Below are 24,199 nucleotides of genomic sequence, written 5' to 3' on the forward strand. Positions count from 1 at the left end.
GGAAGGTCTGCTAATTCCCAATGTTGTTATTCAAAATGGATTCTAGCTCACTATCTATCGCTTCTTTCCAAAAAAAAAGAAAAAAACAGCATCAACGGATTTTATAGCCTCACCATAGGTCATTGGGCATTCTTTTAAGATAAAGACAGACACTAGACTCTCATTTAGGACACAACTTTGAGTAAGGAATGAGGTGATAAAATCATAACCAAAACTGTTCTCTTTTCTAGGTCTATTACTTCTCCTAGATTCTTCTTCTACTATAGGTAAAGTCACTTGGGACTAGGCACAGACAAAGCATGATCAACAGAAGTGGAACTTTGCCAAAAAAAAAAAAACGGAAGAGGAACATGAAGCGGTAGAAGAGCATTTCAAAGAAAAACATGTTCAGAGGATTCAACATCTCTTGATTCAACAATAGAACCACAAGCATAAGAACCTCTAGCATCCTTAATTAGAAAGCGATAAGAAGCACTATGAAATGCATAACCAATGAAAATGGAATCAGAAGTTTTGGGTCCTATCTTATCCCTTTTAAAGGAAGGTATGACAACCTTAGCAAGACAATCCCCCACTTTTAGGTTCTTGAGGTTAGGGATATGACCTTTCCACATCTCATATGGGGTTTTGTCTAGCTTCTTATGAGGTACACGGTTCAAGACATGACAAGCTGACATAATAAACCCCCCACATGTTAACAATCAGTCCAAAACTAATCAACATAGCATTCGTCATGTTCTTAAGGGTTATGTTCTTCCTTTTAGCTATACCATTTTATTCGAGGGTATAAGGGGCAGTAAGCTCATGAATAATCATATTTTGTTTACAGAAGGTCTTAAGGGAAGTTGGGTCACACTATCCTCCCCTATCACTTCTAAGTCTCTTAATTTTTTTGTCCAATTGGTTTTCAACCTCAGCCTTGTTTAAATAATTGGAGAAGCCAGGTATCAAATTCAAATATTTTAGCCTTTTTATGGAGGATGCATTTACATGACCTAATGTAGAATGTCATAAATCAATATACTCGATGATATAAGTAGAGGAAGTAGAAGCAGATGAGTTCATGAGTTCAACAGTAGCATCAATAACAAAAATCCCATTACAGAATCCCTTTCCCTCACAAAATTCTCATTATGAGTGATAACAAGTCTATCAGAATTAATAGAAAACCTTAAATCAACCCTAATTAAGCAACATCTAGAAATCAAATCTCTACACATTTCAGGAACATGAAGTACATTAGTAAGAGTAAGAAATTTTTCCAGAAGTGACTTTGAGTGTAATCTTCCCTTTGCCGCTAACTTTTGCTGAAGCAGAATTTCCCATGAACACATTTTCACCTTCCATCTTTTCATATTGATCGAACATGAATCTGTTGGTGTAAATGTGTTTGGTTGCTCCTATGTCAACAATCCATTTAGCAGTATCTCCAGCAAGGTTGACCTGAGATACAACAACAACGATGTTATCAGCTTCTTCCACCAAGTTTACTTGGTTCTTCTTTTTGTTCCAGCAATTAGTAGCTTTGTGTCCAGGCTTATCGCATTCATGACAACTTCTTTTGAACCTGTAATTCTGAACACTTCCATGAGGTTTGAGGCTAATGTCATAATTGGAGGAACTTTTTCCCTTGTATTTGTTCGTTCCTGTCATAATTGGAGTGCTTGGACTCCATAAGATTAACTTTAGAAATAAACAACATGATTAAAAGGTTTATCTTTAAGGCAGTTTTCCTCCTCAAATATCAAATGACAAATAAGTTCTTCAATGGTAAGGTCTATCTTTTTATACATAAGCCGGTTCATATAGTCCTTCCAGGAAGAGGTGAGTTTCTCAATAAGAACAATAGCCTGGGTATACTCATAGATAACAAGACCCTCAACAGCAATACTGGTGCAAATAGTTTCATAGTCATGAACTTGGTCAATTATTGGTTTCTCATCATCTATCATAAAAATAAGCCACTTGCTAATGTAGTAGCATTTGGTTCCAACATCATCAACACCATACTTCTTCCTAGGGTATCCCATATGTCCTTAGCATGGTTAGTTGTCATATAAATATCAAACAATGCATTGGACATATAGTGTAGCAACATCCCCTTGCTTACAGGTTTTGTCATCCTTAGCGAATTTGGTTCCATGAGCCAGTTTTTCAGTTTCATTAGTCGGAATAACGGGATCATCATGAACATAAGTCACATCAATTAGTTCAAGGTGAAACCTAACCCTAACAACCCAACGTTTATAGTTTTTCCCCTTAAGAGACTCAATCTTAGACATATTAAGAATGGACCAACGAGATGCCATGATAACATAATAACACAAATCACCTTTAAGATTGTTGAAACTAATGTGCAAGAAGACACTACACAGAAAAATAGTTAGAACGATCTTACTTGAATTGGGAAAATTGAGAAGAGATGAGAAGGTTGATTATTGTGTGTATTTTTAACCAGAGATCAAGGGTTTAAACTTTAAATAGGTTAGAGGAGAAATATAAATTAAGGAAATGAAATATTATGGGAGGAAAATAAGGTATGTCAGCAACGATAAGAACGGTAGTAATTGATTTGTCGTTACAAAATCATTGTGAGAATCCCGCAAAAGAAATCTGGAAAACGATCTCAAAAATTAGAGCAGAACATAAAACGGACCACAAACCCACAACCCACAACCCACCCCCACGCGACGCTCACCACGACCCCCTCCCAGGCGGCGCGCGCGTGTTTTGTTTGCCATTCTTTTAGGCCATTGCTCAAAAAAGCTTAACATGATGGTATATAAATAATTTAATAGCTTTGTATTCTTTCCATGTAGGATTTGGATATTTTATGAACAAAAGCAAACAAGCAAATATTTCATAAATATGACTGACTTCAGGTCTTTAACTACAACAGCTAGTTCCATATACGTTGTCTCTCTGGTAAAATCTCTAGGACTTAATGCCCGATTGGCTTCTAGTTTACCATGTTATATTATTATTCTTCCCCCACCGGCTTTAGTATGAGGGTTGTTTTGTAAACATTTTTTGTTCAAAGGAATAAAATAGACTTTACTCTATGCTTGATTGGAATTTAGGACTCATGGAGATTGAGTTTAATTTAGGATTTGGATCATGGTCTGCTCAATTTGTGTCATTGATTTTGATTTTGTCCGGCTCCTCCTTTTCTTCCGAAAAAAAGGAAGGAGATACCTAATAATAATGGTAACATCAGTGACTTCACATATTTTCCAATATGGTTGTATAACTTGTATTGCTTTATATCTAATCTGGTTTAATATGCTCACCATGTTTTTGCACCTCTACTTTCCTATTTATGGTCATTTTTTGTTACTTTTGGTTAATAACTCTGATTTTCTTGCTTGGATTAACTTCATGATCAATCCCTCGATGACTTTAGATATAACACGAACTTGGTTAGTAGCTAACACTAGGGTAATATACATATTTTGCCTCCCATAATATTTTAGATCTTCTGGTTGTTGCATGTTCATATTATTTATCATTTGTGTTGTTTGTTATACTTTCAATATGGAAACTGGTTCCACCTTTGTAAAGATACATGTATCCATATCACCTTAAGTAGGTTGTCGGTGGGACGATGTTTCCAAGTTCCTAGTGCATGGAAGTCCTTGGTTCACGTTGCTTCATAGAGTGCAGATATCAAGCAACGGTATCATGGCTTTTGTCTCTGTGTCTCATGTTATGAGCCTAAGTTTTTGCAAGATGACTTTAAAAATAGGAACTAACATATACTTTTTTCTTTTTTCATATTGAATGAGGCGAACGCGATGACACGCTGAAGGAATGTAGGAAATTGCGGGCTATTCTAGAATTAGAAATTTCTGAAGGGAATTTTACTCTTTTGTATTTTTGGAGAATGGAAATAGAAGTGGCGAAAATTTAAATAAACGGTTTATAAACTTGTCTACCTTATCTTGTTCTTGTAGGATTGTGATATTTTTTTGAGGGAGTAGGGGAGGGGGTGTTCAGTATTGGAGAGGTTGAGTGGTTGACTAAAAGTATGGAAAAACTAATTAGGAAGTTAACGATGTTGTTTAGACTTTGGTGAGTATGCCAGAGTTTTTTTTTTTTTGTTTGATTTAATCTAGTTGGTTGATATTTATAGGCTAAATTTGACATTATTTAGAGGTTGTAGTCGTTCAATTAAGGAGTTTTAAAGAATAAAAAATGATAGTATCTTTAGGGTGAGTTTATCCTTCACACTTAACTCCAAACTCCATATTGTGCCACATAAGTTTTTTTTACTATTTTTTAGTTTTACAGACTCATTTTAAACTCATTCCTATTTTATACTTTATCACTCATACTCTCTACAGACTTTGTTTTATATGAATTTTTTTTAAAAAAAGATAAATATCAAGTTATAAGTGGTCTAGAAATTTAACCTCTTGCATGTGATAGTTTTGGATGGTGTCTTGAATCATCAAACCCATTCCAAGACTCTCAACTTGTTCTTTCAACATTATGGCATAGTCTTTTCTCAAGACTCTTCTTCAAACTCTCAACATTCATACCATTAGGAATTGATTATTTATTGAAGTATGTTTTGGGATCCAATATTGAGTTTTGGTGAGGGGTGTGATGTTCTAAGTAAGATTCAAGGTTGAAATGAGTCTAGAGTTTTTTTTTTAATGTTTATTGGACTGTTTGACACAAAATTTGGAGTACCTTTTAGTGTGTTGGCCCAAATTTAGAATCAAAAGTGTATTTGGCTTGATAAAGATTAAAATAGTGTTTATATGTAGATTTTGGTAATGTTCTTCAAATGCTAGAAAATAGAGCACGTTTTATCTCTTCCTGTGCTAGTGTTGAAACTAATGCGCAAGGAGACTATACACAGAATAATAGTTAGAACGATCTTACTTGAATTAGGAATATTAATAATGCTGGTTATTATGTGTATCTTCAACCAGATATTAAGAGTTTAAATAGGTTATAGGAGAAACAAAAATTAAGGCAATGAAATATTATTATGGGAGGAAAATAAGGTATAACAGCAGCGCAAAAAAGGCAAGAATTAATTTATCGTTGCAAACTGATTGTGAAAATCCCGCAAAAGAAATCTCAGAAAATCGATCCCAAAAATTAGAGCATAACATAAAAGGAACCACAAACCCACAGTCGCGCTCGAGCCTAACCCGACCGGCGCGCGCATGTATGGTTTGCCATTCTTCTAGCCGATTGCTCAACAAAAGCTTAAAGGAACATGATGGTATATAAATAAGATAATAGCCTTGTATTCTTTTGATGTGTGACTTGGGTATTTTATGAACAAAAGCAAACAAGAAAATACTCTATGAATATGTCTAACTTTGAGGCTTTAATTCCAACAATCTCCAGCAAGAATCAAAGTTAGAAGAAAGAAAAGAGGAATAAGCAATTTCGGGCTTTAAAAGAGTGATGCATCAGTGTTAATGTCTTGCGATTTGAATTAACACTTAGTGAATCAAATTTAGGAATCTTGTTCAATTAAGTGATGTTCATCTTGAACTTTAAAAGAACTTAAAACCTTTATCTAAACCACACATCCATCTTTAAGAGAATTAATCACTCTCTGATCAATGTGGCGCCTATACTGGCCATACGCCTTACCTGGGTGCTCATTGATGCTCTAGAGAAATGACCCACAGTTTCTCATAGGAAGCGACCCCCACTTTCATATGTAAGTAGGAAGATCCCATCAAGTGTGTACCACCACACACCATACAACCGTGAATATGGGTTCATTAATAACAATAACGTTCAACTTAAGAGCTACGAAACGTACACAAGATGTGCTAATCTCTTAATAAATTTTAGATCGCTAAATCAAGATTTTCTAATCTCTGGCGTTTATTGTCCAGCACAGGATCATGAAAAGGAGATTTTTTTTGGGATTATCTCAAACGATTCTTAGCATCTCTAGTCACCCATGGTTGGTAGTGGGTGATTACAACAAATTTTTACATTGTCAAGGTAAAATTGCTGGAAACCTAGCCTTCCTTATCAAATACATTGATTACCAAATTTTATTAGTAACCTTAATGCTCAAGATATCTCTTGTCTCAAAATGTTTTTTCATGGAAAAAGCATCTTACCAATAATAATAAAATATATGAGCGTCTTGATAGAGCTATTGACCATCACAATTTTGTCGAAATTTTCCCAAATAGTAAAGTCACTTATGGGAGTTTTATAGTCTCTGATCATGCACCCTTGATTTATGATTCTCAATTAAGTGACAACTCTTTAACCTGTCCTTTAATTTTAAGTTCCAAAATTTATGGACTTTGGATGAGAGCTTTCACATTATTGTTAAAAAGCAATGGCAACAATTCGAGGCTCATGCTTTTTTTGAGTTCAACAAAAGCTGATGCAGATTAAATATGATTTGAAAAATTAGGCTCAACAAAAATATAGTCATACAAATAATAAGCTTCTAGAAAACTGTGACAAATTAAATCAGCTAGAAACTCGTCTATTTACCAATATTACAAAGACCTGTAAGCCCACTACAAAATGCTTTTACTCCAGACCGCTCCATTCATGATAACATTCTTATAGTGCAAGAAATTTCTAAATGTTTTTCAAAAGTCAAGTAACAAACATGTTGATGTTCCCTTAAACTTGATATGGAAAAAGCTTACGATAGAACCGAATGTGATTTCTTATGGGAATGTCTAAAATTTTTTGGTTTTCCTTCACAATGGATCCCATGGGCCCAAGAATGTGTGACTAAAGTGTCCTACTCTATAAGAATTAATGGCAACACTACTAACTGCTTCAGACCATCTCGTGGCCCAATGAAATCCTCTTTCCCCAACCTCTTTATTATTTGTATGGAAGCTTTAATTAGAAAACTCACCTTGGAAATTAAAGCCAAAAACCAAAATCCGAGATATGTTTTAGATTATGCCCCTGGTCGTCCAACATTCCTTGTCTCGTGTTCATAGATGATAGTCTAGTATTGGTAAATTAAAGCTACTAACTCGGCCTGTAACAACCTGCAAAAGATACTACACGACTTCTGCAAAAACTCTTGGCAACTCATCAATTTTCATAAGTCCGCAATCATCTTCTTAAAGAAAAATCCAAATTCAAAGAAAGCAACCCTTGCTAGTCATTTATAGATGACCCCTAAATCTTGCTTGGGTCGCTAGCTACCTAGGAGCGTTTTTCAGCTCCTATCATCCAATAAAGAGTGATTACAAACACATAATCCAAAAAACTAAACTTTTCAACAATGGGAATCATGCTTACTCTCTAAAGGCGGTCGTCATACTCTTATCCGAAGCAATTTTAAAGCCTTCCCAACCTATATTTGTTCTTCAGCCATGTTGCCAAATAACATTGCAATGTCTATCGACAATATGCACATGAACTTTTTCTGGCGACAACGTAAAGATAAGAACAATATTCAACCCATAGCATGGGAACAATATTCCACTCATAGGGGATTTTACTCTTTTGTCCTTGGAGAATAGAAGTGGGGAAATTTAAATAAACGGTCTATAAACTTGTCTATCTTATCTACCAGAGTTTCTCTCGTAGGATTGCAATATTTTCTTGAGGGAGTCAGGAAGAGAGTATTGGAGAGGTTGAGTGGTTGACTAAAACCTTGGAAAAACTAATTAGGAAGCGAACGACGCTGTTTAGACTTCAAGATGAATAGTTTGGCGTGGAGAGTTTTTGGTTTGTTTTAATCTAGTTGGTTGATATTTATAGGCCAAACATGACAAGTAGTTTAGAGGTGGGCATCGTTTGATTGAGGGGTTTTAAGGAATTAAAGATGATGATATTTTTAAGATTTAGTTATTTATTAAAGCATGTTTCATGATCCAATATTGAGTTTTGGTAAAGGGTGTGATGGTTGATTTGAGGTTGGAATGAGCCTAGAAAAAGTTTTGATGTTTATGGGTCTGTTTAGCACAAGATTTTAAGGTACCTTTTAGTGTCTTGGCCCAAAGTTAGAATCAAAAGTGTGTTTTTATTGATAGAGATTAAATTAGTGTTTATATGTAGAGTTTGGTAAAGTTCCTCAAACACTAGAAAATACAACGTTTTATCTCACAAACTAGTGTTCTACTTGGTGTGCTTCAAGAATCTCCTTCTTGTATTATGCCTTCATTTTTGCATTCTCCGTATCTCGCATAGTATCACCAAAAATTCTATATCTTATCGGATTATGTGCTTGGGATTTAAAGATGCAATATCTACACTATTTTTTCTTGTAATTTTCTAGGTTATGTATCTCTTTCAAAAATCTGGTAAGTTGTTTTGGGAAATCAAAACAGTGATATCAGCACACTTTTCTTTTTCTAGGTTGCCCTCTAAATATTATCTTCTTCCATCCTGAATCATGAGTTTTTGGGTGTTAGCTATACTCTTGAAAATAAGGGGGTGAAAGTTTTTATGTAGCCTTAATGGACAACATTAATTATCTTACAATAGAAAATGAAAAACTGAGGTAGAGATTGTTGGAAATCTTGGAGCTAATATATACTTCCAAAATAACCTATTTACAAATGATTTAATTTATTAATCAAAGAGAAACTCTTTTTCAAAATTTTGTGAAACAAACATGAAATGGTGCAACCTTAGGTAATTGTAGTTCCCCATGAATTATGACATTCATATATACTTCTATGAAAGTCCAAATAAGCAACCCATGATAAAGCCTAATTGTGTCCCAATGAAGCGGGCAAGAAGGCAAGTTACTGGATCTGTAAAGTTGGTTAGGAAAATAGGGTAATGACACAATGTGTTAAAACTTATATGTAAAAGCAACTCCAGTGATAGCATAAATCCATCTATAGCCATAATCTCTACAACAATGACAATTATTAGTTTATGGTAGAGAATCATGAATTGGAGAAATATAGTGATTTGTGATTTTATGCTAATATTGTAGTTGAGGATCCACTAATTAGGAGAAAAGTTTTGTGGCAATTTGCTGGATCTGCAAAGTTGGTTAGGAAAGTACTTTCGTCGTTTCTAAATACATGCAACATTTACATAGTAATCACTATTCATCTACTAACCTTATCCAATTATAGGCGTATTTTTATTGCCTACACATGATGAATGTGTATTTGACTATCTCATCATAAATGTTTTCAATTTTGAAAATATTTTGAAATAAAGAAGTCATCAACAAGTCTTTAAATGAACACTCATAAACCTAATTGGATTTTGGAAACCATAGGGATGGCTTAGGGACTTATCCAATGTAGATCATCCTGTTATGACTTCATAATTGGTCAATGAACCAAAGATCTGGGTTCAGAGGTGAAGGTACGAATATGATTCGGAACCAAATACGCCTATGGTTGGCCTCTACTTAATACGATTCATGTTCGAGTTTTATGCAATTAAGTAACCAAGCAATATGTTCATGCAATGTACAAATTAATATACATCGATTCATTAAACGCGCAAAAGACTAATCTTTGATGACATGTTATTTAAGCAATCTAATTACTGGGAATCTAAATCGATTGTCTATTATCTAATTAGGCGTTATAACATTTATTTAGGTCTTTAATTATCAAACTTAAGTATGTGCGGTGACGAAAGTACTAAAGGCATATAAGCATGCATATGAATAACATAATAGAAAAAAAAGATTAGATGAGAGCATTAATTCCTTTACAGATCTACATCATGACAAGTAGATTTTTAGTCAAATAAAAAAAATAATTGGAATTGATCATCAGGAATTATACTTTTGTTGCTTGTATCTTGTATAACAATCTGCATGAGGAGCAATCTTGAAATTTGAACGTGTTAATGGAGTTTGAATTTATTTGAATATAGGTTTGAAGTGTTTGATTTTGTGTTTGTGAGCATATTCATAGTTAGACGTGTTGTGGAGAAGTTTGTATCAAAGTGTATTGAAATCTCTATGAAATTTCATAAAAGTTCGTTGAAAACAAGGCTATTTATAGGAAAAACAGGTCCGAAAATCACGCAGAGAGGAGCGAAATAGTGGTGTGCCTAGCGCACTGTGCACCTTGTTGCGTTAGACACAACCTTTGGTTGCATTGCTACATTTTGTAGATTGTCTCTGTGTTGCGCAATGCGTATTAAGGTGCGCTTGACGCAACACATATTTAAGAGGATTTTGTTCGTTAAAAGATACCTTTTTATCTTTGACGAAATAATATCTTTTAGATTCCAAAATCAGTCATTTTTAGGAATAAAAAATCGATTTTCATAATATCCTTTAGAAAATAATTATCAAGAATAATTAATATTTACAAAAAATACAATTAATTATCATGAATAGTCAATTGGGATTTTAAGACTAGGCCTGGAATCAATAAATTGATTTTTCATTGTGTTCATAAAACGATTTTCTAGGCTTAGCTTGTTGGATTGCTTTTCCTTTGGATTGGACCAATAAGAAAAATAGTACGTTTCATTTTTTTTTTGAAATCATTGAGTATTAAATGGGGAGACACGATTATGTATCTACACACATATTTTCTCACCTATGTATAAGAAAATTATAGTCAAGTGTTAGTGTTATCTTAATTGATTCGTCTAAATACATATTATAATATCAACTTTTTATACTCCCTTCGTTTTTTTTACTTTACCCATTTTTTTAGGACATCCTTAATATCTCTATTAATAAGGACAAACTACAAAAAATTGATATTTGGATAATACACATTGAGACATATCTAACAAGATCTCACATGAATATATTTTTCGTTAAGTACAAATCACAAGAGATAGTCAAAGTCATGCATGTAAACAGTGTCAAAAGTCAAAACGAATAAACTAAGAAAACCGGAGGGAGTAATTTTAAAATATATACTCCCCCCATCCTAGAATACTCTTGACACTTATCAAGGCACATAGCTTTAGATGACAAGTTGTTGTTTGGTTATCAATTATTATTTTATCGAAAAGTAGATGCGATAGGATTTAGTAGTTATTAAAAGTAGCTAGTATTATTTAATTTTAAGGAGAGAGAACGTGGGTCATGGTTAGAGTTGGTAGGTAATAAGAGTGGTATTATTTTATTTGGAGGAGAGAGAGAGTGTGAGTCAATAGTTAAAAGGTAGAATAATTAAAATAATAGTAGGTCATATCCCAAAATAGAAGTGTAAAGAGTATTTTAGGACAGATGAAAGAGAAAAGTGTAAAGAGTATTGTGGGACGGAGGGAGTATATAATTAAAGATATTAAGGAACAAAGTAATGCAATGTAAAAATATTGCATGTGTTTAGAAACAAAAGAAGTATTTACTATTATCTTATTATACGTTATAAATATGTATAGTTGTAACTGTAGGAAATAATACTGAAAAATCAAAAGATTAAACCTGAAATCACAAGAATAAATCATGCGTCATAAGAGAGCCACTACCTTAAAAACGAATTTCACCACTTGTAGGCATGTTTTTATTTCGCCTACGCGGTGTGAGCGCGTATTATATTTGACTACCCCATTGTTAAGGTTTTATTGAAAATTATTTTGAAAGAAGTAGCCAACAATTCTTTTTAGGAAGAATGATAAACCTACTTGGATATGGGAAAACCGTAGGGACAAATTAGGGACTTATCCAATGTATATTTCCCGTCATGACTCCATAGATGGTCAAAGTGAACCAAAGATTGAGTTCAGGGGTGAGGGTACAAATATAGTCATAATGAACTACATTCGTCCAAAGTTGGCCTCTACTAAATATCGACTCAACCATAGGGACAAAATAATATGTTTCATTTTTTTGTATTGTTATTTTTTTTCAACTTTGTGTTTTTATTCCTTTGTTGTATTCTTTTGTAGGCAATTAAAGTGATGACGAATTATTTTTTCTGATGATCTCACCTCTTCCAATATACTTCCTCCATTTATTTTTACTTACTTTGACCCACCGGCAGATTCAGAAGGGTCGTTGGGGGTACTGTCCCCAAAGTGGAACAAAATGTGAAAATTATAGCAAATAAAGGTTGAGGAAGAAGGAAACAATAATTATAAAGCGAGTGAGAAATGAAGAGAGAGATAAAGTATGAAACCTCAAGAAATGAAATGAAGTAAAGGAAGGAGTGTAGTATTCAAGTATAGTATTTATTTGTACTAAAAAGTCAGAAATCACATCAACAAACAACAAAATTTGCTGTAGATGAATAGAATTTGACTTGTTGAACATCTTTATATCGACGACATATTTTTGGGAGAGAGTAGAATTGTATATGGAATATTTATTTATTTTCATATTTTGGAATTTATGACCTTAAATTTTGAACAATATGGTAGGTTGTAATATTTTGAAAATAAAATATTTTAAATAAGATCTTGCTAACAGGTGACACATGGTGATGAATAAGAATAATGTATAAATATAAGTTCCTCATCCAGCGACCCAAGGATACTCGTTAACATTTGGTCTTTTAAGTATCGTGACCAAGTTTATTACATTATCCTTGATTTAAAAATCGTGCATCCGGCTCAACTTTGACCATGAACTAAGATTAATATTTTTTTTAAAAGTTGGTAAGGTGAATAAACTAGCCTTAGTTGAGGTGAAATCTCAATCCTATAAATTTGAAGGAGAGATGAGTGACCTTGGCGGAGATCGATACCCATCAGCCATGGGCTAAGTGTAGCATTCCCGAACAAAATTGTATGGAAAACCAGGCCCAAAGTAGTAAAACCTTTCAGAGTTGAGAACTCCTAGTGGCTAGTACTACACCCAGATCGCACCCTTCCAAGTTCCAATTCCAAAGTCTCAACTGTCCCCAACTAACACTCATCAGTCCTCCACTCCTCGTCTTCTCCGCCTACTCCCCCCTTTTCTTTCCTCCCTTCCTCCTGCACATTTCACGCTCTCAAAATAATTACAAACTCATCTTTCTCTCTCCTCCCACTACCTTTCGTTACCTCCAATGGCGGCTTCTCTCACTAAATTATCTCCCTCCAATTGCAATTCCAATTCCCCTACAATTTCCTTCTCATCTTCTCTCTCATCCTCTTCCACCTCTCTCCAATGGCGTCCTTCCACCGCACTCCCTCCCAAACCCCGCCGAAAGCCCGCCAATGTATCAGCCAAAATCCGCGAGATCTTCATGCCTGCACTCAGCTCTACAATGACCGAGGGAAAGATCGTTTCGTGGTCCAAATCGGAGGGCGATGTTCTTAGTAAAGGCGAATCGGTTGTCGTTGTGGAGTCCGATAAAGCCGACATGGATGTCGAAACGTTCTATGATGGAATTCTCGCCGCCATTGTTGTCCCTGAAGGTGAAACTGCACCTGTTGGAGCTCCTATTGGTATCTTGGCTGAATCCGAGGAAGAAATTGATGAGGCTAAAGCTAGGGCTGCCAAATCAGGATCCAAATCGGAGTCTCCGGTTTCATCGGAAACTCAAATTCCGGTGGAAATTCCGGAGGCTGTGGCTGCTCCACCGGCGCCGGCGGAAGGAGGGAGGAAGGGAGTGGCGACACCGTATGCGAAGAAATTGGCAAAGCAGCATAAGGTGGAATTGAATTCTGTTAAGGGGACAGGGCCATTTGGGAGGATCACGCCGGAAGATGTAGAGAAGGCGGCTGGCATTGTGAAGCCGGCGCCTGCTATTGCTTCGCCGTCTTCTGTTGCTTCTTCTACTCCGCCTCCGCCTCCACCTGCTGCCAAGGTTGGTAGTGTCAGTGGTGGTAGTTTTACTGAGATTGAGGGGTCGTCTGTGGTGCCGTTCACTTCAATGCAGGCGGCTGTAGCGAAGAATATGGCGGAGAGTCTGTCGGTACCTACTTTTCGGGTTGGGTATCCAATAGTCACTGATGCACTTGATGCTCTTTATGAAAAGGTACATTATATAGTTTTTCTGGTTATAGTAGTTGTAGAGGATTAGTGAAGGTGTCAATTTTAAATTCTTGAAAGTGGTGTGCATGATTTTCGTGTGATCAGGTTAAGAAGAAGGGGGTGACGATGACGGCTTTGCTAGCGAAAGCTGCAGCAATGGCGCTCGTTCAGCATCCTGTGCTGTATGCTACATGTAAGGATGGGAAGAGCTTTACTTATAATAGTAGTATAAACATTGCTGTTGCAGTGGCAATCAATGGTGGATTGATCACACCTGTATTGCAGGACGCAGACAAGGTATTAAAACCTATGTTTCGGTTCTTGATCAATTAGATTAATTTGTCTCAGAATATGCAATATCTCATATTATCCTCTTCAGTTATCATGTAGAGATGGATCCTAATGACAAAAAAATCTGTAATATGTGCAGTTGGATCTGTATCTGTTATCACAAAAATGGAAAGAACTGGTAGAGAAGGCTCGTTCGAAACAATTGCAGCCTCAAGAGTACAATTCAGGTTTGAGATATATGATTCTGTTCACTGTTGATGTTGTCTCTGTGCCCAATGTCTTGTTCTTAGTGTGAATGCAGTGCCTGAATCTACGCTAATTATGCATAACAGGTACTTTCACCCTGTCCAATTTGGGCATGTTTGGGGTAGACAGATTTGATGCTATTCTTCCTCCAGGCCAGGTTATTCACTCGATCGAATTTTCTCTCTGTTGATTATTGTTGAAAATACTCCTTACCCTGCATAAATGTACTTGAAAACATCGTTTTGAGAGATAGGAAATTTACTATGTATATAATCAGGGAGCCATTATGGCTGTGGGAGCATCAAAGCCTACTGTTGTTGCTGATTCCGACGGTTTCTTCTCAGTGAAGAATAAAATGCTGGTGAGTCTTTCTTTCTGACACTTAATTTTGCACTTCCAGCTTTGTAAATGAAGCATTAATGTACTATATAGGTGTATGGAACTCGTTTGACATAATGAAAAATAGAAATCGCTACCTCCTTGCACAACGGTGAAACGGTTTAATTATATTTTACTCCGTGTATCACAAAAATAAATTTTCAGATCACTATATTCAAATGTCCAAGCAAAGTTCTCTTTCACTTTCAAGTAAAATGAAATGGTTTAATTATTGTTCCTTCTCTTTCCATCACATCAATACTTTTGTCTCTTTCTGAAACACCTTTTGTTCCTTCTCTCTCTCTATCTTCATCCACCTCCTTCTATATAAGCTCAACAATTATCCTTAAAACTTGTGCCAAATTCAATCATGAAAGGTTTTTCGGAGACTTAGGGAGACTAATACTTGAAATAAGAAAATTTAAGAGAAAGGATCATCAAATAAACCATTTGGGGTGAACAAGAGAGGGGAACATATTGGTAATTCAACTTGTTGTGTGCCTACCCTTCCTCTCTGTTGTTCATTGCTGGACAGTTCTCAAAATATCCTTTCTCTTAATGATGTACCAATACGAGCCTAGTGACCTATGAAGTATCTGTTTGATACTAGAGTCCATTGAATTAACTATACCAGGAGACAAGAAACCTCTTTCGTCGTTATAGCTTATAAAAAGCTCCCTTGAGGTACTTGTGTAGAAACTCAGACTTTGAGTCAGGGATCCTACTTGTCACTGGAGATTGGAAGAAATATCTCGTGAACCAGGTTCTTCTTCTGCTAGTATCTTATGTTTACATTTCCATTAGTTAACTAAGCCTATCAACACCATTTCACGTTTCATCTTCTTTCACTTTTCTAGTTAGATGATTGCATTCTCAAAGCACCTTTGATTTTGTAAATCAGACAAAATTTACAGTTGACATAATATGTAAATTTTGTTGGGCTGTAGGGTTTAAAAAGATTTTTACCTTATTTAAATTGAAAATAGATAACTCGCTTCCTAAATGGAAGAGAATTTTGAACTTCTGAGAGGAAAATGGAAGCCTGAAAAGTGAATGAAACAAAAATTTCTAGACTTATGAAAGGGGTAGCAATATCTGGCACATGGAGCTGTGAAATCTTCAATCTGACGTTGATTATGAGAAGGGGCAGAGAATTCGGGGTTTTACCAGGTGTCAAGAAAAATATATATGAGTAAGGAAATGGGTAAAAGTGGGTTCTAACTAGGGAAGTTCTGATAATGTGTTCTTTTGTCAAAAACCTAGGCTGGACGATATTCATCTCCTTTTTGTTAGTAGCTTTTGGTTATAATGCCCACTTTTTTTCACCTTCTAGCTAAAAATCCTTGCTATAAGAGCGTCCACCACCATGACATGAAATTAATTTATGGGATCAAAAACCAAAAAAAACCATCCCCATCATGAACAACTTGCAAAATATGTTGTCATATTGTGACCAACCAAGGAATTGGTCACATGGTGAACAATAAAAAATTATGTCATGAGAAAAGTGGGCCCCACCAAGTAGTGGAAAATTGTGTAACAAAATATATTTGCCAAATTAAAATGGCTATATTTCAAAAAATACAAATTTGAAAAAAAATACGAATAGTCATATTTTTTTGAGATCTAAAAAATGATATCTATTTTGCCATATTTTGCAACACTTCAATAAAAAGTTAATTTTGAAGTAAACAGTAGATGAGAGAAAACTGACGAACATTTTTTTTCTGTCATGAGTGGGATGATTTGTGAATTTAGTCATGAGCCATGACAATTTATATTTTCTTGGATGCTGAGAGATAAAATTGTAGATGGTAGATAGAGGGGGTGAACTTGTTTTTTTAGTTCATGGTGGTGGATGCTCTAATGGCTATATGAACTAGAGCCGTTCATGGGTATGTCATCTCAAATGGCTTGAACTTGACCATTTTTGAGTGATCTCAGTCTATCTGCTTGCCCGTTTGGATGGATTTGAGCCAGCATTTGATGAACTTCTACGACTAGGCAATATGTATCATGCGTCAAGCGTCATGTCTCAAAGTGGGTCAGTGGAAGATCTTAAGCTTTGTGATGAGCTCTTACGACTAGGCAATATATATTATGTGTCAGTCTCGAAGTGGATCAGTGGAAGATCCTCAGCTTTTAATAGATAAGTTATTGAATTTTGATTAGAAGGCAACACAAAAAGATAAATTTTGAAGTAGGCCATCTGAGTAAAACGAACTGTGGGCATTGAACGCCATTAGCATATGCAGTAAATATTCTATGTTATTCAAAGTCAAAAACAATGAAATTCTTTTACCTGTGATGAAGTTTTTATGGCTCATCAATCCTTTTAGGAAGGCTTTATTAAGTTCTTTAGCGTATTTTTTGGTTCACCTTGTACTGGGCTCCTTATGGTCTACAAGAAGAAGAGAAGTGAAATAGACAACAGAATTGAAGCTTTATATGGAAGCATGAATGTTTGGTGAAATGATGAGCACATAATTGTCAACTTGGTGTGATCTGTTGTGACTTGCCTACTTTTGTTTACAATCTCTTCAATTTGCAGTGATCATCATCAAATTGTCATTAGTACGTCTATACGCGTGTATTTCATTAATAGGTTTTCAGGCTCTTTTACTCGTATTATTTTTTCCTTCTAGTATTTCCTACTTAAAGAATAAGTGGATTGCATATCTTCTCCTCCAACTGGTGAATGCGAATCGAAAGTTTGAGTTGCATTTTGGCGATATGGGATCCAAGAGCCTTGGCAGGAGAGAGCTAGAGGGGTTATTAATTATGTAGTTTACCCACAATCACATCAAAAATTAGCAACAAATGTGACCAAATAACTAATGTTTCTATAATTATGTCTCTTTCTGACCATATCAGTTAACACTGCTCCCTCAGGTCGTTAAATAAACTTCAAACTTTCCTTCTTGAGATATTTTGAAATGAACTTCACTCTTCTATTTCTAGTAATTCTTTTAAACTTAAAAACTTCGCCCCTTTTCTTAATACTTGCATCATGTATGTTCAGCACACAGATTAAAGAAGAGATTAGAGAAAGTAAATAGACCTATGTTGCTCGGACTCTTCATTTCACCTCAAGTATCCGTGTCGGATCCTCGACACTCGGACATGGGTGGGACACCTGGACATTTCATTTTGGGCTAAAAAATAGAAAAAATTCCAAAAAATAGCCTAGTTGGACACTTGGACACGTATCCGTGTCGGACATGGGTACCCGAGTCTGAGCAACATAGAAATAGACAAATTAATTCAAAACTTAATAACAAGCCTTCCTTCTACCCAGTGTTTTGAATTTTTTTAATTAATTTGTCAGTTTATCTTCACTAATCTCCTCCTCCAATTGTGTGTCCAGCCTATATGATGCAAGTAAAGAAAACACGAAGGAAATATTAGTCTCCTTTTCTCTCTCCATGCCATCAATCAATATTATTGGGCTCTGTGTAATGAACTAACATAGCTATGGCAGATCAAAGAGGAATATTAAGAACTAGAAACTGATATTTGATTGATAGTAATGAAATTTGTATTTGAGTGACTTCACACTCCCAAGCTAACCACTAAAGTAAACGCTTAATGATTTTCTTCATGATTTCATTCTTCATACTCTCCTCTATTTATAGGATTATGATTGCTTTTCTCTCTCTCCTCTAACTAATTCTCTTAGCTTCCTGCTCAAGCCACTAAGGCTATGTTCAGTTCACCTTATTTTTGCTTATTTCAGATCTAATCAGATCAGATCAGATCAGATTAGAAAAAATAAGTTCAGATCAGAAAAAATAAGTTCAGATCAGACCAGATCAGATCAGATCAAATCGGTTCAGATCATATCATGCTTATATTTAAAAACTCATTATTATTAAATATCTTTCATTACATATTAATAAAAATTATAATAATTGAATATTAATAAAGTACTCATTGAGACGAATCAAACAAGACCCCACATGACTATATTTTTTCTTATATATTGAAAAAAATCTAAAATATTATCTCTAATTGTAAATAGTGTCAAGATTCTAAGTGAGAAAGATAAAAAAATACAAAGAGAGTATTATTATTTACTAGTACATTTGTTCAAAAGAATTATTGTTATTGTTGTTGTACTTATTAATTATTAATATTGGTAATTATTATTAATCTTGTTGTTACCATTATAAATGTCATTGTTATTACTATATTAAGTTATTTTGCTGTTATTAAATAATAGAAAATTAAAAGCCAAGTGTTCAGAACATAAGATTGACGCAAAAATAAGAAATATATAAAATGATATCTCAAATTCATGACAACGAAACTACTAAGTTCGGATTACATTTCAAAATAAGCTAAGTGAGATACAAATTATAAATTTAGATTCGGTATACCTCTTCCTACCGAATTCCAAATCTCTCTAGCTATTTGAAGTTGCACGATATATCTTTATTTTTTGCTCAAAGTCATAGTTGTTTGTATATCTTATTTTATTTTATATGAAAAAAAAGAGTTGAGTTTGCCGACTTCTCAAGTATGAAACTTTTTTTTAAGGGAAAGTGTGAAACATTGTATAAGTGTTCTTATAAAATAATGACTTGAGTTATATAATTATTTTTAGTAATAATAATAATTATGATTATAATTATTATTGTTGTTCTTATAATAATGATAATAATAATTATTATTAATAATAAAAGTTGTGTAAAAGTTGTAATAGAAATAAAATGATAATAATAGTAATCTATAAAGAAGATCTTATAATGTATTGCATAATAATGATTTACAAAGTAATAATATAATAGTAATAATATATTTTATAAAAGATAAGATCTTGTAAATCAAATCAGATCAGATCAGATAAAATAAGTTCAGATCAGAAAAAATAAGTTCAGATCAGATCAGATAAGTTCAGATCAGAAAATTTCAGGTGAACTAAACATAGCCTAATAAGTGAATTAGAATGCTTATACCTAAAGTACCCTTCCAATTATCGATTTATTACAAGCTCTCAACAGTTTTTATACTCTTTTTCCTTCTTCAATCTCCACACTTTTTATTACAACTATTGTTAATCTCTATGCCTAACCAAACTGTGAAGTTTACTATGAACGGAAGGAGGAAAAAGAATAGCAGACAATTACCCTAGTGTCCCTTGTTATTTTGTGCAAAATGCCTCACCTAGAGCACTGTGAAGGCAATTTGATTCCGCCTTGTAAACCAGCTCCCTAGGCGAGCTTTATCATACATTGTTTCCCTATATGGTGTTATTTAACTCACAGATTCTCATTTCTTAACCTGGCTTTAGCTTTACTCATCATCCTGTGGGTGGATGGGTGGATAGGTTTCTTCATATGCTTGTTTTGCCCATTTCTGCAACAATTTCATTGATGTCCTGTAGTCATTTTGCTAGTTTATGACAGGATGATTATATTTGGATAGATAAATAGCGTAGTTGACACTGGATGTTATTTTTACTGTCTGCAGGTGAATGTCACAGCTGATCACCGGATCATCTATGGTGCCGACTTGGCTGCTTTCCTCCAGACCTTTTCAAATATCATCCAAAATCCAGACAATCTAACAATGTAGATCACCATATGGATCTCCAAATATTATTGTTACTAATTTGCAGCCTAAAAGTTAATGCGTGACTGAAGCAGAAGAGCTTTTACTGTAGCCACAGATCTAGATCATGGCTGGAGTACTTGCCTAGGCTACATCAGAATTTAGATATACCATCAGAAATAGTGTTGTGTTGTACTTACTGAAATAAGCAGTTTCTTTGGTTTTGATAGATTCTTTCTTTAGTTTCACCATATTTCAATCAGTTTTACCACCCCGCTGTTTCTGAAATTGGGCAAACAACAATTCAAGCTGAAAGCTTCTTTGTATTGTTAGGTTAGTCTGTGTTCCTTGTTCTCATCTAATCAATTATTCCTTTGTTACATTAGTATCACATTGAAACTGGAAAAACTATGCTCAGAGATTCAATTATAGTAGGTGTTGGTATCAAGATTCTGTATAAGCTTAAAATAGAGCTTTGCTCTTTTCTTTGTTGGTGAAATATAGCTCTATTACCAAATTACCATACTCGTATTAATTTTTTGCGCAGCGCAGGCTTCAACAGCTTGCTTCTCCCCAATCCTCTTTGCATCCATCTTCCCAATGAGGTTTTGCAGGTGATGAGAAAGGCATTCAAGAAGGGTATAGGCCCTCGAGGATGGTACATGTCTTTCAAAAGAGATTCTGTAATGTGTGCTACTTGTATCGTACATCCCAGTGTGATGTGGGCATGGTACACCTTGATGTCTCATGAGGCATGAACATGGGGGCATGGTACACCGCACACCCAAGAGTGAAGACTGATGGCGTTTTAACTTGTGGCGCATGCATATGCATGGTTGAAATAATGCAAGCTAGGCTTAGGCCGCCATTTGCTAGAAGCTGGCTATTCTGATATAATGAATTTTTCTTTGTTGCACTGGTACCACATTGAATTGAAAAATGTCTAAATATTCAATTACAGTAGGCGTTGATTTATAACTGTGTATAAGCTCAATGCATATGTAATGTTAAGAAACGGACCTTTGGTATATTTACATTCACTCGTCAATATGATGCAAAACATAAAGGATTTCAAATCTTGCGGTTTATGGAAACACATGAAACTGGATAAATCAGTATTTATGTCAAGGAACTCAGTTATTTACAGAGATTTAATACCACAATCTGGTAACAATAAGCTTATCTATAGTAAAAAGATTCTCTTAGACATCTAAACATATCTACTATTGACACTAACAGTATTCTTCTATTCAAGGTGAAGCAGTATAATTTCAGTGGGCCTGAATGGGATGGGAGAAAAGTATCCTGCAGAAGAGAGGAAGGACCCTGTATATGATCTACAAAATCGTCAATAATGCTGCTAGCTCCTAAGTCCTACCATAATCTCGATCATCACAAACCACTCGAACGTCTTGACGAACCAGACAACATCTCTTACGGCTTTTTGATAGAATGAACTCTAATGATCCCCACAATAAACAAAACCTTTTACCAGTCTAAATTAATATTTCTTGTGATGTACAGCTCGTCGATGTACTGTATAACTGGAACTACAGCCTTCATATACCGTCTCATTCTAAACTCTGCTGATTCATCTGCAAAACATAGGTTAACACAACCTTAGATGTTGCAGGCAAACGGCACACCTTTCTTGATAAACATATAGTAAATGATAAGTTATACTAGCAGAAAAACAGACCAGCTGAGACAAAGTGTCCTATTCACTTGGTTTTTGTAGATCAATAGTTAGAACAATAATTGACCGATTTCAAGTAATTATTATCTTCATTTTCCTTATTATTCATAGCAAGTTGTTCAATTTACCATCATATTAGTGAAGATATGTTTGCTTCAGGCAATCAAAGCACTTTCTGAAGTATAAAAAAACCAAAACTAACCTGTTTCTTTCAGGCTTATTAGGAGTTGATCTCTTGATGGAAGGGCATACATTCCAGCAGAAGCAGCTGCCCTAACTGCCCATGAATGGTATGGGGCACATGTTTGTGCATAAGCTGATGAAGCTGCTCCTCGTAAAGAACAGTCACTGAAATATTACAAAATTTGGCTATTTTAGAAGCTCTTTTTGTTAGGTGCAGTTGCCTTAGATCAAGCCTTTATTGCACGGAGTCCCACAAGCCCATATTCTAAAGAGCGGGTCTTGGAAAGGGAATTGGATTGCCAATGCCTAAAAGCGCCTAGTGAAATTTAACACCAAATACTAGTGAAACATATCAAACATGACTTCTATATCAGCATACATCTGCGTCCTACATTACTGGTGAAACTTCACAAATTTTGACTATAAATATTCACCTATATATATATATTATGCGAAATCTTGTTAAATTCATGTTTATACGAGGAAGGAAATAGTACATTCATGATGTTAATTTGCCAAATATAAGATAAATCAACAATGAAATACTAGCATCAATTTGAGTTGATATGTATGGATACAAAGATAAAATGGTAGAGTTGAAGGAAGAGGTACATACTAAGTGGACAAGAATTGCTCGAATAAAGCTCGAATAAGGTCGAGACCTTGTCTAACTCTACGTAAGTTACGTGAAAGGCTTCCTGGACATTTCACTCTGTTATTTTGAACATCAACATCGAGTATATTATGTAAGGTTGGATATATCTTTGATGCTTCTGAGAGTCCCCGCACCTGGAAATTTACAAAACACAAGTTAAACAAGGAAAGAGAGGTTATTTACGCATGATAGCAATTCCGTAAGAATTAAGGGAAACATTATTGAAAGTCACATTGATGACTTTCAAAGAAATCAACTTTCTATATTGTAATTTTTACTGTAGTAAAAGACGACTCCTCCGTCAATATACATTCTTCATTCCCCGAATCTTCATATTCAACATTCATTAATGCATAGACTGTAAGCCTACCATTAAAATTTCTCAAATTTGTTTTTGTTCAGGAGGATCAGGATGTGATGGATTAAATTATTATTTATTAATACGCCCCCGAAAAAAGAAGATTTGATATCATCTGACTCGAAAATTAATATATATATATGATTAAAAGTGATTGCTTTTTGTTATAAAAAAATGGTGATAACTGATATATATGAGGAAATAAGACCAGATCCAACCCAATAAAAGACAAAATAAATCACCACAGAAACCCATCATATACATTTAGATGAAGGTCTCATGCAAACATTAATATGCAAAAATCTAACAAGTGGATGATTGAACATACATAATTTGATGATCTATGAAAGATAAGACAAAACATAATAATTGACGATGAAAGGTGAAAAAGATGAGGAATTTATAGGCACTAATACCTTGGCACAATACTCTAACTCGGCAAATTTAAAAGCGAGGCCTAAAGAATTAAAGAGAATAGAAACTAAGGCACAGGCATCACAAAAAGCCAATAAGCGGAGTTCATCTTTGCTATTCTGAACGGTATCCGCAAGATCCTCGAACGCCTCTGCAATTGCCGACAGAGGCGTTGCTTGTATCTCCTCATACGCCATTTCCGCTCTGCTCTTCTTTTACCTTCACCATCGCATATTCTTCTTCCCTCTCTTTATTTTTATTCTAAGAGATATCAAAACAAACAAACAAACAAACAAACAAAGATGAGGAAAGAGAGGGGAAAAGTTTCGCTCGCACGACTATTTACTATTTAGTATTTACAAATTACAAGGAATGGAATATTGGAATATATACTTTATAACGGCTAACGGTAAAACACCTCAACCGTTGCCTCTTATATATATATTAATTATATAATATATATATATATATATTATATTATATATATATATTATATATATATATATATTTCTTTTTGAAGGTAATTTAAATTTATAAATCGAGATTTTTTTTTCTTTAGTTATCTTTTTTATATATAAAAAATATAACTATAAAAAAGATAACTAAAAA

At 34.6% G+C, this 24,199-nt stretch overlaps 2 protein-coding genes across 2 annotated transcripts; one reads left to right on the top strand and one right to left on the bottom strand.

Moving 5' to 3' along the window:
• The first annotated feature begins 12,705 nt into the window (after window positions 1-12,705).
• On the top strand, window positions 12,706-20,801 carry LOC104896518 (dihydrolipoyllysine-residue acetyltransferase component 4 of pyruvate dehydrogenase complex, chloroplastic). Its single transcript, XM_010683270.4, has 6 exons — window positions 12,706-13,820; window positions 13,922-14,113; window positions 14,247-14,334; window positions 14,440-14,510; window positions 14,631-14,714; window positions 20,204-20,801. The coding sequence occupies exons 1-6, from the start codon at window positions 12,906-12,908 to the stop codon at window positions 20,306-20,308; spliced, it is 1,455 nt and encodes a 484-aa protein (XP_010681572.2). The 5' UTR covers window positions 12,706-12,905; the 3' UTR covers window positions 20,309-20,801.
• Window positions 20,802-21,346: 545 nt separating this feature from the next.
• Window positions 21,347-23,940, bottom strand: LOC104896519 (ACD11 homolog protein). Its single transcript, XM_010683271.4, has 4 exons — window positions 23,593-23,940; window positions 22,780-22,952; window positions 22,183-22,328; window positions 21,347-21,879 (listed from the first exon to the last, which is right to left on the bottom strand). Exons 1-4 carry the CDS (start codon window positions 23,785-23,787, stop codon window positions 21,773-21,775), a joined length of 621 nt encoding a protein of 206 aa, XP_010681573.1. The 5' UTR covers window positions 23,788-23,940; the 3' UTR covers window positions 21,347-21,772.
• Between the last annotated feature and the right edge of the window lie 259 nt (window positions 23,941-24,199).

The sequence above is a fragment of the Beta vulgaris genome, chromosome 6 (assembly GCF_026745355.1).
Source record: "Beta vulgaris subsp. vulgaris cultivar EL10 chromosome 6, EL10.2, whole genome shotgun sequence".
Classification (NCBI taxonomy): domain Eukaryota; kingdom Viridiplantae; phylum Streptophyta; class Magnoliopsida; order Caryophyllales; family Amaranthaceae; genus Beta; species Beta vulgaris.

Coding starts and splice junctions, on each gene's coding strand:
- LOC104896518 (XM_010683270.4), top strand. CDS start 12,906: ATGGCGGCTTCTCTCACTAAATTATCTCCCTCCAATTGCAATTCCAAT. Junction 14,114..14,246: donor TATTGCAGGACGCAGACAAG/GTATTAAAACCT, acceptor TAATATGTGCAG/TTGGATCTGTATCTGTTATC. Junction 14,335..14,439: donor GCCTCAAGAGTACAATTCAG/GTTTGAGATATA, acceptor TATGCATAACAG/GTACTTTCACCCTGTCCAAT.
- LOC104896519 (XM_010683271.4), bottom strand. CDS start 23,787: ATGGCGTATGAGGAGATACAAGCAACGCCTCTGTCGGCAATTGCAGAG. Junction 22,953..23,592: donor AGTTAGAGTATTGTGCCAAG/GTATTAGTGCCT, acceptor GTAAATTTCCAG/GTGCGGGGACTCTCAGAAGC. Junction 21,880..22,182: donor AATAAGCCTGAAAGAAACAG/GTTAGTTTTGGT, acceptor TATGTTTTGCAG/ATGAATCAGCAGAGTTTAGA.